Source organism: Chlamydotis macqueenii, chromosome 3 (assembly GCF_036417535.1).
Source record: "Chlamydotis macqueenii isolate bChlMac1 chromosome 3, bChlMac1.mat, whole genome shotgun sequence".
Taxonomy (NCBI): domain Eukaryota; kingdom Metazoa; phylum Chordata; class Aves; order Otidiformes; family Otididae; genus Chlamydotis; species Chlamydotis macqueenii.
In genome coordinates this window covers 33,623,321-33,637,348 of record NC_141558.1, presented here as the reverse complement: position 1 = coordinate 33,637,348, position 14,028 = coordinate 33,623,321, and the positions used below count along the sequence as shown (strand labels likewise).

The 14,028-nt window shown below is 38.2% G+C and overlaps 1 protein-coding gene across 1 annotated transcript in view; it reads right to left on the bottom strand.

The window, feature by feature from the left end:
* The window catches only part of CD109 (CD109 molecule), an 85,714-nt gene that overhangs the window by 46,656 nt on the left and 25,030 nt on the right, over window positions 1–14,028 (bottom strand). The window contains exons 6-14 of the mRNA XM_086745461.1: window positions 11,561–11,600; window positions 10,856–10,940; window positions 8,232–8,328; window positions 7,033–7,168; window positions 6,034–6,143; window positions 4,004–4,243; window positions 3,550–3,651; window positions 3,393–3,455; window positions 1,740–1,916 (exon numbers count right to left, since the gene is read on the bottom strand). Coding sequence (XP_086601587.1) covers window positions 1,740–1,916; window positions 3,393–3,455; window positions 3,550–3,651; window positions 4,004–4,243; window positions 6,034–6,143; window positions 7,033–7,168; window positions 8,232–8,328; window positions 10,856–10,940; window positions 11,561–11,600 — 1,050 coding nt within the window. The remainder of the gene's footprint in view (window positions 1–1,739; window positions 1,917–3,392; window positions 3,456–3,549; window positions 3,652–4,003; window positions 4,244–6,033; window positions 6,144–7,032; window positions 7,169–8,231; window positions 8,329–10,855; window positions 10,941–11,560; window positions 11,601–14,028) is intronic.

Here is a 14,028-nt window from a genome sequence, read left to right as displayed (position 1 = left end):
CTAGCTTTCCTGTGAAAGCACAAAGGAAGCTTTTTTGGCTATGTGAACGTGACCAGTGTTTGTGTTTCATGTGACCGTGCATGCTTTAACTCAAAAAAGCTTGAAGAGGAGTGGGAAAACTACTGTTGCAGCAGTGAAGTGATTTTTCCAGCTTACTTACCAGATGAGATTTGGTCTTTTGTGCAAATAAAAGCCTCACTGTGACTTTTTACAGATGAGTCCACCCAAAGGTTCTCTATGAGTTAAAATTCTTCCTTCCCTGTGGAAAATTTAACACTAATAACCAAACATCAGTAGGGAGACTGTTTGTTTTTGTGTGTCTCCTGCACACAAAATTTCTCCATTTGCTTCATGATTTATCCAAACTCAGGATAGGAGTGTTATTATCTCAGGATAAGAAAGTGGAGAGACAGAATAGTGAGAGAGCTGCAGGCACACATTTGTTGATTATGGTTATTATGTAGCAGTATCTGAAGAATCTAAATAAATAAAAAACAAATGAGATAATTTAGTTGAAACTTGGGAGTGTTAGGGTATAGATAGGAAAATATTTCTAATGAGGAAGGCATAGCAGTTTGGTCCAGCCTTCTGGAAACAAATTGAAATATTTCCCCTGATTGCAGTGTTCACAAATAAGGTTGCATTATATTTTGTAGCAATAATTTAAGGCCTGATCTTGAAAATACTAGCTTGATTAAATGTAGTTTATGGATGAAAAACATGATCATAGTGTGTATACTGAGAAGATGAAAAATTGAGAATTAAGAGAATTTAATATCAATCTTACAATATTTGCTATATTTCACTGGACAGTGAAAAAGTGTAAGGTAAGAAAAGAACTGATCTCAAAGGCTTCAAAATGTCAAGCTATTTCCATTTTGCCATTTGAACACTGGCCACTGAAAGTAATTCAGTACTGTGGAAAGCTACTTCCTCTGTAATTTCTAGCCTTGCCAAGTATTTCATTTCTGTAAATGAGTTGGTAAAATCAAATATACAGAGCTGCAGTGCTACAGTGTATCCAGAAACAAACCATTTTTCTGCATGAATCAATCTAATGCCCATTTACACTGAAGCACATGGTGCCAATGCCATTTACATCGGCAATATTAGTGCGTTTGCTGTTGCTCTGTGATTTTCATATTGAATGTTCATGGAAGATGGAATTACAGAAATTTGTTTGAGGAAGTGCATGATGGATCTGTAGATTCAGATATCTAAATATGTGTATTTACATGTAGGGTCAGCTAGGAGCACTCATGGCTTATGGAAAGGAAGGTCCTTCTGCAAAGTCTTCTCAGGAATACGGCTATGTGCTGGGCTCCCTGTGGTCACACCACTACAATGTGATCACTGCCTGGCTGGAGCAAGGTCTTTGTAAAGGTTTACAGTTCCACACTGAGCACTTTTGAGTACCTTTCCGCTATATTGGCCAGAGCAGTCTTTGGCTCAGTAATTGATCGAACTATTAAAAACACACAGAGATCTGTTGTACATCTGTTTATGTGGAGAGCATACGGCTAGTAGAAATTCTATTCAGATATGCAATAGCTCTACATTTATACTGGACCCTGACTGCATTGATATTATTAAAAGTCTTGTCCGAGGTCCCACACAAACCTCGGATTAGATCTTCAATGAAGAATTTTTTACATTTACAATTGTATGATCTAAAATACCATTTATCACTCAACAGAGAGACAAAAACATGGTCTCAGACTCCAGTTCAATATAGTTACCTTGTCATTCAAAACAGGCTGAATGGGGACACTGAGAGCATCATTTACAACCACTCCAAGCTCATCAATGTAGAATACAAGTATACATGCCAAAGGAGCCCAGGAATTTTCTGCTGTTAAAGTGAATGTTTTTGCAGTCTTTGTGCCAAAAGTCATAATTTGTTCCTTAGATAACACCTGAAAGGAAAAAATGAAACACACAATCTGCTGGTATCTCTATATGTCATAAACTCTGCAATCCCTTCTACAAATGGCTGTCAAAGGAAGAGATTTATAGCTGTGGGGTTTTTTGGGTTTTTTTTTTATTTTTATTTTTTTAACTAAGTGGTTGACCAGTTCTATGAGATTGGGTATGGAACAGGCAGGTAATGTAATATTTAAAAGTTAGAAATAGATTTTTTCCATGCTTTAATTCCTGTATCACTATGGACAAGTAAAGAACTTACAACGGTGAGCGCACAGCACAACGTATGCTACAAAACCATAAAAATGCAATAGTAATAAGGCTGTGTCATGTGGGTTATCTATAATAGCATTTGAGTTTGGATCAGGAATACAATTTTAAAAGCAATCTCCCAAACACCCCTACTTACCCTACTTTGAATCACAGCCTGAATAGTGTGAACTGGGGCCCAGTAATGTGTTCCACTTAAAAACAGGCATTCATTTTACCAGATCAGATTAGAGCTAGTTTTAAGGTACCTCAAAATACCTGGAATGCAGGCCCACGGCATCAACTTTTTCACTCTAAATCTGTTCCTATTGGACCACACCACTTACTAATGAAGACAGAGCCATGAAGGGCAGTTCCCTGTCTTTGACTGCACGGACATGATTTTTTTTTAATCTTCTAGAAAGTAGTTCTATTTTAGAAAATATACATGAATGCCCACATTTTATATTGTCCTAAGGTTTTCCTTATTCAGTTTACTATTAAAGTCTCTGAAAGGAAAAGAATTGCAATTGTCACTGCTCATTATAGTGTCAACTGTGCACAACATGTGTGTGTTAAGGACAGGATGAGAGACCGATGGTGGTGTGTATAACAAACTCTTCAACCCAGATGCTGTAAGATACAGTACAGCAGCCGAGACATTAAGCAAGCCATTAGCCAAGCAGTGTATCTTAAAATGCTTCCTGTGAAGTTCCCTTGTTAATAATGCTACCCTGCCCACTGGAACATCTGTTTTCTCAGCAGGCAGGTCTTCTCCTGGCTCTGTGCCTGAAGGCTCTGCCAGCCCCCTGCTTCCACCTGCATCTGCAGAACCTGCTGGCAAGCCCCAGCTTGGCTGCTCCTGGGACATCCCTGCCCTTTCTCCCATTGTGGGTGCTCTGCAGTCAGAGACAGTATCACTCTCACAGTTGTGCCTTGTTTCATGCATCTGCAAGCGGACATAACCCAAGAATTATCGTGCTTCTCGCAGAGAGCACCTCCTTACAGTGCCAGAGGCATTTCTGCTAGGTAGCGAAATGGAGCTCTCTTTCAAAAAGGAGTATCCTAATAGAAAGGAAGTGTTTGGGCCATTTCTTTCACAAAGCACAATAAAAAATGCTGAATCTCTCTGACATTCAATCACATTCCACTCACTGCAGTGTTTCCCAGGCTGGAAAAGTCATCTTGGATTGTCCCCATACATAAAACCAGTAACTTACCAGATAGTGGAACTCTTTCACTGGCTTGTTGCTTGCAATACTCAGCTCAAAAGGCTTTCCAGCCTAGAAAAATAATATGATTGATATGGATGAGCATGGAAACATGATAGGTAACTTGGTCTGTTCTTATCTTGGCTAGTTGTGTCTCAGACTGTACCTTTATATCCTGGCTCTTTGTTTTAACCTGGAGATAAGTCTGGCTGGGGGAGCTGAACACATCATAAACACCTATGTCGGTCCTACTGCTGAGGAACTCTGCCTGCGAGACAATGTAAAACAAAGCTCTTAACAAAAGAATAAAATTTGTGTGATGTTCACATATACGTTACTGTTTACAAGAGCACGGCAGCCTTAATGGCAGTACAGAACCACTTTACTGCCTGCTTTGGGTATCTGTTTTCTTTTTTCCCTTGCTATCTTGGTCCAGTTATTTAGATCACATTTAGACAGGATCCATCACTTTCTTTTCAGCTCTAACTGAATATGAAGTAAGGAAAACAACAGTAGGTGACGCATGCACAGTTGCAAATGGCAGGAACAGCATACTATTGATCACAGCCCACACAGTTTGGTGTGTTGCTGTTCGAAAGCAACATATTACAAAGCAATACCTGAACTCTCAGAGTTTTTGTATTAGACAGGATTGGAAACTCAATATCAATAATTCCATTTTCTGGGACAGTGTAATTGAGGACATGGACTGTTAGATTTCTCTCCTCTGTTGCCTCATTCTCAAGGTGAGAAAGCGAAGAGTGGTGAAAAAGCAGGTCTGACTGTTGTGCAGTGATTGTGACAAGATTCTGCCTCTCTTCAGCTGTCAGCTGGTTGCTATCAGAACGTGTCACCTTTAGCTAAAAACAAAAAGAAAGAAAATACCTATCAAACAGGTTAAAACTAAACTGCCAACACATTATCAGGTAGCAATATATTTGTATTCACGTCACATTAAAAAAAAAAAAAAAGGGCATCCTCAGATCTCTCACACAGATCTCTCACACATCAGTAACTTTATTTTTAATCCCTCAAGAGCACTGCAGGTAAGCAAGTCAGCCAAGAACAAAAATTATTCATAACTTCAGGGAGTAAAAGAAGAACAAAAGCAAAGCAGATGGAACCAAAAAGGTGGCCTCTCTTCCAGCTCTCCCAATTACTCTTCCTATTGAAAATGCTTCTCTCTCAGGCAAATTATGCATATCCTATGTACAGTCTGAATATTTAATTTTCTCACTTGTATCTCACCACCATAATAAAGGACAACCTAACATCACTTCATGTGCAGGAAAATGTGTCAGATGAGCAGAGATGGTACCAAGTCAGGTGTCTTTACAGATTCATCAAACTAGCTAAAAAAAAAAAAAGACTTAAAACAGGCTCAAAATTGACAGTCTAACTTCTTCACTCCAGCATCCATCAATCAGCACTACATCAACCACATCAACCAGCACTACATCACTCACATCAACCTTCATTCCCACATTCAAGTAGATTCTCATCCATAGTAAAATCATTCTCCTTCTGCATTGCATAGTCCAAAAATGAAACTTCTACATTTAAAAGCACTGAACTAATGTTTCTCTTTTCTTTTTCAATCCAGAGATCTGTCACACTCCATTACCTCTCCTCCTCTGCCATTATTTTCCTATCTTCTCTCTGTACAGCATATGCAGACCTCCACTTACTAGTAACAGCAGTAGCTGTTCCTTCAGACTCCTCTGGGACCATGACTAATATCTCCCTCTCTGCCAGATGCAAGCATGCTAACTGCTTCAGCTACCTCTCACTCAGCTCATCTTTGGGACAGAAAGAAGCAGCAGGTCAGAGCTGCAATCAAACTGCGATGCTGACAAGGAAAATGAAAAGGACAAAAAACAAAGATCCAAATGATCAGCACAAGGCTACGACCTGAGCCAATCTATTGTGAAAATGCATATTTTATCAGCATTTAGGTCTGATTTCTACAAAGCAAAGGCTCAAGAATTGTAAAGTCAATTCCTCTTTTCAAGCAAAATCCAGTGATGCAATACGCAACCTCTGCTAAATGTAGAAATACTGAAAGCAGACTATGGACAGCTTGAAGAACATGAAATACCTATATAAGAGGACTGCAGCTGCTATGAGAAAGACAGGCTAGAAGGCAAAAAAAAAAAAGACATTTTCACTTGAGAGCAATGTAATTTGATGAGTTTTACTGAATTTTGTAACAGCTGCTTAGTTATATATATATGCATTATATAAAGTATGTGTTTGTGTGTCTATATATACATATGCACACACTTCCATACACAAATATTATTAGGAGTATCGGGACTCAGTAACTACTCTATTGTTTTAAACCACAGTCACCTAATGGAAAACAATCAGTTAGAAATGGAAAAGATTTCTCTTCCCTAAGAATGATGACAAACTATACTCAAATATGTCCTGCCAACAATACAGCATTCCCTGTCACTTTATCCTTTTCTATAGCAAATGCCTCTAAGTTGAGTATTTGTCAATATGTACCATGAAAAAGAGGTAATTTGAAAACAAATCTATAAATCATACTTTAAAATCTGAGGCAAACTTTGGCATGTAAGCAAAAATACAGGAGAAGAAGTCCCATTTGTTTATGCACAGACCAAAATAAAACAAAAGAACTTACAGCAGCTATGAAGTTCAAAGAAGGTTTTATAACTCTAGAGTAGTCCATAAATTCAATAAAATAGTCACTTTGCTTTGGAAATATGATGGTACTTGAATTTTGGGAGATTCCTGTTGAATAATGTATGTGTTTAGACAATATGCTTTTAACATGCATATTCCTTTAGCAGCAATACTATTTACATTTACTGTCCATGATTTTTAAATAATTCTATAATATTTTTCACCATTTCCACTCCTATCTCTCTTTATTCTTCCAGCTACGGACCATACAAAGCTGGCACATGTACTGATGTCATCTTCCACAAGACTAAATAAGCCACAGCACTCTACTCCATGCAGACCATGTCAGAATAACACAAGGAAGGAACTTAAGAATTCCAAATCAGTCAACTGCACCTTGTCACTTTTTCTACTGAAAATCTGTAATGAAACCTAGTTTCTGGGACAGGCAGAAATTTTGTACAAATGATTTTTTTCTAATACACAAGGTGCAGCGGAACATGAACTCACAAAAAAGGCTCAGTTTGCAAATCAGACAGTCTAGAAGAGGGTAAAGACAGTGGACAAAACAGGGCCAGGGAACTCTTTTCTACTGATGAGGTTTACAAACAAACAAGGAAGGTAAGTTTATGACTAAACTCAAGTTTGTAAGACTCAGGCTAATGCTAGCAATTCTTTATGCCTGGTCTTCTCATCAAAAGTGATCAGTCATTGAATTTAAGCCCCAATCTGAACATATCTCTTAGTTATTTAATACAAAATTTAATGTAGAACCGTATTCAACTGAGTTAATGGCTGATTAAACAATTTAATATATAAGCAAGCAACAATTCAGATAGTATATTATTTCAGATAATATATTTGCACATAGACGGCTCATACTGCCATCAGCACATAATGCTTTTCTAGCACTCCAAGCCCTTCTACACAGCAGTAAGCAATTCCAGCACCACCTACTCTTTGGGTTTCTCTCAGAAGACATCACACAGCCACATACCTGTGAGTGACTCAGTGACCACTGCAATAATTTCTATTGGCTCTGTGTAATCACTGTCACCTTGGTGCCACGACGGATCAGTGTTCAAGTTTTGCAACATAAGCTTGTTACAGGTTACATTCACAGACCCGTTTATCTGCAATGCAGAAAAAAAAAAATTGCTGAACCAGCAGAGACAAGAACACCTTTTTATCCACAACAGCTTATTTCTGGTTAAGTCCTGTAGTTCTCCCCGCATACAAGTTCTGGAGTGTCAACACCAGAAAACTATAAACACTGACCTTTATTTTTTGCTTTCAGTCACCATTTTTATTGAATCCAGTAGAAGTTCAGTACTTTTTAGAGCCCAAAATGCCTTATGGAGAAAGTTACTTTTTTTTTTCCTACTCTCTAGAATTATCCACTTTTACACGGAGAAAGCAGTGGTGCCTATGTTTTACAGAAAAATACAACAGGTCCCTGCCTGAGAAAGCAGGTATACACTATCCAGCATCCCTGAGTTCAGAGTTTCTGTAGGCTAACCGCTGCTGAAGGCACTGAAGTCAGTCAACTGCTGAAGTTAGGCAACAGAAAACAACAGGCACACCATTCAGCAGAAACTGAACCTGTTTTAAACATAGCCCACAGCTCAAAAGCAAAAGGCCTGATTTTGCAAAAGGATGCCATGAATCTATCACCACTTTTAAGTCTTCATATCAAAACTGCATGCCTTTTTAAATTTTGTGCTCCAGCTAACATCTAGTACAGTAACTCCAGTAATTACTAGGTAGTAGGCAAACACTTTTGGTCTCTACCATGCTCCACCTGGACAATTGCAATAGTCTCTTGTAACACAAGGCTGAGTGTGCAGGGGCAAACATGGGGCCAGGGAGCATTGCTGGGCACAGGCTCTCCATCACCTATGTTGCTACAGTGACTCCTGGAAAGTTTTTCTACCTGGGCCAACTAGCACTCTCCAAAATAACTTCCAGGCACAGTTCAAGGGGCCGCAGCAGCCAAGTATCATTCCCAACAAGCAGTCTGAATGCAGCCACTTCGTTCTGGAAATTGAAGAGAGTTTAATGCTATCCATGCAAGTCACTACATAGACCATGCCAGCTGTACTCAGCACTTGAGAATGGTCCCAGGCATATTTAACCTACAAATAGAGACACGGGCTTAAAGTCTACAATTCTTCAAACTGTTAACAGAAAACTTACCTCCATTGTTGTTGTTATATTTTTCTTGTTTGTCCAGTAAGAGACAGAAAGGCAAGTGACTGTTATAGTTCCCTTTACTGGCTTTCCATATGTGTACCTGAAACACATCAGTCAAATTCAAACCACGTGCCACCTCCAGGGCTTGGGCTCCTGAAGAGCTCTCAAGGCAAAAGACTCTACTAAAATATTTTTCCCTGGCCCCAAACATGGCTAGAACATATTTGTACTTTGAAACATGAAGTTTTCAATAGTGAGATCAGTTTATTGACACTAAAATCAGAAGCCCAAAATCTGGAGAAGATATATAGTGCTGCTCTTTCCTGCACACGAACTCTATGAACCTATTACTATGGGCTGTGCAAGGTAGGAAAATTACTACATTAAGCTAAGTTGGAAGCAAGTTATTGAAGAGAACACCAATGTAGTATTATACCCAATATGCAGTAGAGTTGAAATGAGATGTGGAAAGTGCAAATGTTATGATTCCCAAATGCTACTAACACAAAATGAGAGATCTCAAGATATTAGTACTCAAATGGCTTAGTAATCACAGTCCAAAGAAATCATGGCATTATTACATGGCAAACATAATTTGCAGCTGTGGCAAATCTGAAAACTATAATATTAACTTCTTAGAATTAGCCATTAGCAATCTGCAGTCAGTGAGCAGTAATAAAATATTTTTTTATATAAATGTTTCCAAATTATACATAAGAGAAACCATGACATTATCAGATTCAGACAGAGAAAAGAAGGGGAAAAAACAAAAATCATTCTAGTCCATCAGCAGTAATACATTCAGATGTGATAACTTTAAGTAGTTTACATCATTATGGACTTGATTGGCAGCCATTTAAGAAATATCAAAGCTGAAAAGCAGAGGGAAAGAATAATCAAATAGTGCAGTTACAGGAAGAACTCTCTCAACACTGTCTTGCATCTGAACTCAGCCTTTCCAGACAGACCTAATTACCATAATAAACTGCCATTAACCTTTAAATGATACTGCCATTATGTAGCATCCCTGTATTTAACTTAATCTAACAACACTCCAGATGAGAAAGGGAAAGAGTTTTATGACATCCACAAGCATAAGGGACATATAAACTCTTTGTATACAGAAGCATTATGCCTACAAAAACAGTCACCAGGAATGGAGTCATTCCCCGTGAGTAAGTATGACGCATCAGCAAAACTTTGGCACTACTGGGATTCAATCTCAGACAATTCACAGGCATCCAAGCATGGATTTATTGCAGCAGACAGGTACACTTTCAAATACCTTATGAGAGCCCAATGAAGGAGCTAAGAAGACCAAAACAACTTAAGAAATCAAATTGACATTGGCATATAATGGACTCCAAAAGAAAAGCAGCATGGGGAAAAGATGGAGGAAAACTTTTTTTTAAGATCTGCCCCTTACGAGAAACCTAGAGTGTTTATAATATCAGCTTATATTGCCTCTAGGAAAGGAAGCTTTTTCTCAAAAGTCCAAACATTTAATATAAATAGCTTGTTAATCAATCATTTTTGCATTTCACATATAAGTTGAGTGCTTGTTTAGAAAGTATGTATTTTGTAGAATTAAATAACCCACAAAAGACCTTTTATTTCAGGTCTTCTTGAACAGATCTATCTTGCAGTTCTATCTGGCTCTCATCTTCTCAAAATAAAATTAATTTCTATCTGAGATTAATGTATACTAAATTTTTTGTCTAGATACTTGTTCAGCTGAAAAATAAAATCTTGTTTATACAGTAGTCTTGAGTGAAGTCTCCTCTGAATTTCTCAAGAGTTTTTAATTCTTCACCCATTTACAGGCATAGGTATTTTGACAGACAGCCGAAGCCTATACTTCAAATCCACCGTGTGGATAAATGGGACCAAGATTCTTATGCATAGAAGTCTGCATAATTTTCAGAGCAGTCTAACAAAATATAGTTACCCTACCTGCAGACCTTGATGTGATCATAGAATCATAGAATGGTTTGGGTTGGATGGGACCTTTAAAGGTCACCTAGTCCAGCCCCCCTGCAAGGAGCAGGGACATCTCCAACCAGATCAGGTCGTTCAGAGCCCCGTCCAGCCTGACCTTGAATGCCTCCAGGGATGGGACATTCACCATCTCTCTAGGCAACCTGTTCCAGTGTTTCATCACCCTCATCATAAAAAAAAAATATTTTCCTTAGGTCTAGTCTAAACCCACCCTCTTTTAGTTTAAAACCATTACCCTTTGTCCCATCGCTACAGGCCTTGATAACATGGACATGATTTGTGATAATTTGGAGAACAGCATAAGGGAGTCACAAGAACAAAAAAAAATGCCTCAAAATATACACTATAACCAAAAGACTCAAATTTTCTGAATAAGGTAGCTAAAAATGCCTTGGCTATAGTCTAGAAATACCTTTACCAGACCAAAAAAAAAAACTAACTAGAAGACTGAAGATCTATCTAACATTGTTACAACAAAATCCAGTAACTAGAAATGGATGCTAGCCAACTAATTTTGACTAGAAGGTACTTCTTCAGCATTTTAAATGTAAGTTTTCACTTTGACACTTACAGACCCACAATAATTTTCTTAAAAGCGAGAGTGACAATGGTATCAATGATTTACTTACTTTGCAGTGACAACACCAGTTACATCTTCCTCTCTCAAAGAGTAGTACAGTGGTGTTGTTATCATAACATCAAATTTTGGTAAAACTAAAAAAAAAATTACAAGAAAGCATTAAATTTACACGAGAAATAATATGTTTTCCTTTTTTTAAGTTATAAGGGAAAAACAATGTAATATGATAAAGACTACTGCAGTTTCCCAAGGAATGTAAGGTAAGATACACTTTTAACCCAATCCTATGCATGCCTCAGACTGACTTTTTGTTGAAAGAACAACAAGCATCATAACAGCAGCCTGCACAGAAGCTTGAAAGTCTGAAATATAAAATGTTTAACTTATTCAGTCTTTACAGAATTATCAACAAGCTTCATGATCAGACATTAGACAGATATTTTGGGAATTGCCTGCGTGATCCCGGAAAAACAGAGAAAATAACTGCACCTCATAGGCTTAAGGTAAGTATTTTAAAGACTGCATGACATCCAGACACTACAGTATTAGGTCATTAAAACTACGAAAGATAAGCAAGGCAGCTGATAAGACAATATTTTTCCCACAACACAGTCCCAGAAAAGCAAGAGATTTGGAAATCAGACTTTCTGGAAGTATTCAAAAGGTTCATGCTAGTCAAGGGAAGCTAGTCTAAATTGACGGAGAATCAACTACCAATTTTGGTCACTACTAAATGTCATTATGTAACACTTACCATATTCCATCACTTTAAATCTTTGATAATGAACTTGACCCTATTGAAAAAAAATCATATGAGAAAATGCATGTAATTCTGGTTAGATTAGCAAGTTTAACATACCTCCGAGGAGAAATCCCACCCATACTGAAGTTAAATTACAACTTCTGACATGATGTGATTTTAAGTCATGGCTCAACCATTACAAGCTCCTGTTACGAAACTCTTGTAGGAACCAGTAGTACGTATTTGCACCACAGAAGCTCACACGCTATAAGTATACATAATGAAGAGCTTGTGGAACTTCCAATCTGCAGACATCTACACATGGCTTATTTCTGTATAAAATACTGAATATCCAAGCTTGCTAGCATAAAACTACTTAGCATAAGTACTCACAGTCATCATGATGAATCACGACTGATCTACCAGCAATACCTTTACTAGTTCATTTAAAATTAACTCAAGTATCTCTATACAAAAGGGAAGCTCCTACAGTGTTTATCTAGAGGACAAGACCGTTTCAAAAGCATGTATAATCTTAAGGTTCTTCACTTACTCAAAAGGTAGCTAAAATTTTGTTAAAGTCTACAGTGCATACTTACGTCAGCAAAGATATTCCTGGATTATATGTTCCTGTCTTGTTTACTTGTCAGTTAAAATTAATGAAACAAATAAATAGCTATACAATATATTGTTACTTGTTTTATCTTCTATTTTGCTATTTTTTTCACTTATTTCCCGATTTTCCTCAGGAGGGGATCTGAAAGCATATTCTGGCATATCTTTGAGATGCGGTACATCAGGCCAAATACGGCACATTACTGGAAAATTAATTTTAAAAGTTTTTTCATTCTCTGAACTTTAAAAAGTCAGCACCTATTTTTGTTCTTCAGTACAATGACAGTTGACCAAAAAGTCATGGTACTCAGCCATATAAATTTTGCTTTTTCTTGTCTTACTCAATTCTTCTTCCTTACAAAAGCAACATTCAAGTTGCGCCAGGGGAGGCTTAGATTGGGTATCAGGAAAAAATTTCTTCACCAAAAGAGTTATCAAGCATTGGAACTGGCTGCCCTGGGAAGTGGTTGAGTCACCATTCCTGGAGGTATCTAAAAGACGTGTAGATGTGGTGGTGGACTTGCCAGTGTTAGGTTTACAGTTGGACTTGATGATCTTAAAGGTCTTTTCCAACCTAAATGATTCCATTATTCTGATCAAGCATGTACATTATTTGCCTCATTCATAACCCTCATTTGCCTGCCATAACTCTCACTCAATGGACTTTTGACAAGGGCATATAATGGTAGGACAAGGCTTTAAACTAAAAGAGGGTAGGTTTAGATTAGACATAAGGAAGAAATTCTTTACTGTGAGGCTGGCGAGGCACTGGAACAGGTTGCCCAGAGAAGCTGTGGATGCCCCATCCCTGGAAGCATTCAAGGCCAAGCTGGATGGGGCTTTGAGCAACCTGGTACAGCGGAAGGTGTCCCTGCCCATGGGGAGGGTTGGAATTAGATTAAGGTCCCTTGCAACCCAAACCATTCCATGATTTTATGATTTTTTTACAGCGTCATACCAAAAGCTGTCATCAGCAGGGAAATGGCACAAGGTGATTTACCAGCAGCACCTAGAACTGGAGTTATGAAGCTGATCTGCTTCACACAGATCTCAGCTGATCTGCTTGATACAGGGATTACACTTGAGCAATGATCTTCGAAGAGGAAAATGTGAGCTCAGTTGGACTGGAAGAATGGGCTGAGAAACCAAAGGAGTCTCCACTTCCCAAAGGGGAGGAAGGGAGAGGCTCCTTTTGAAAGCCAATTTTGTGTCTTTGCTTAAGACTCTTCTGGGAAATAGGGGAAAGATCAAGATAGAAAACAGTCTGTCACTAGGAGGTGGCTGTTTTGAAAGGTTAATATTGCAGCTGCTCAATTGCATTACGAGGTTATGTTGATGCAGGACTCAGAAGTCTGATTACTGTGGTTAGTCCTGAGAACAGTGACACCACTACCAGTTACAATATGTGCTCAGTGAAGATGGTTCGAAATCTGGGGCAAAAGAGACTGAATATGGATAACCAATTGACAAGTAGCAACAGGATATGTCAGATGGGAATGAGTGTCTGTGGCAAGAGAGGATAAACTGAGAACTCCTGTGGGAAAAATCCTAGGACCAGGATCCAAGCATGAAACAATTACAATTCCTCTCTCTTACCTGATCAACGACTTTGCAAATTAGGCATCGCAGACCAAGCCACTTACACCTCTATATTTACACTTTTCCTAGCAAAAGACTTATATCAAAGCAAAAATCAGATTGATTTAATAATGAAATTGTTAGCACTGATCACCAAAATAATTGCCATACTTATATTCCTAGGTTTGAAAAGACATATGCAGAATCTGCTATATTCACCACATTTGTGCAGTTCATAAGCCTTACAACACAAAATACTACACCACCTACACGCAGTCCACAATCAG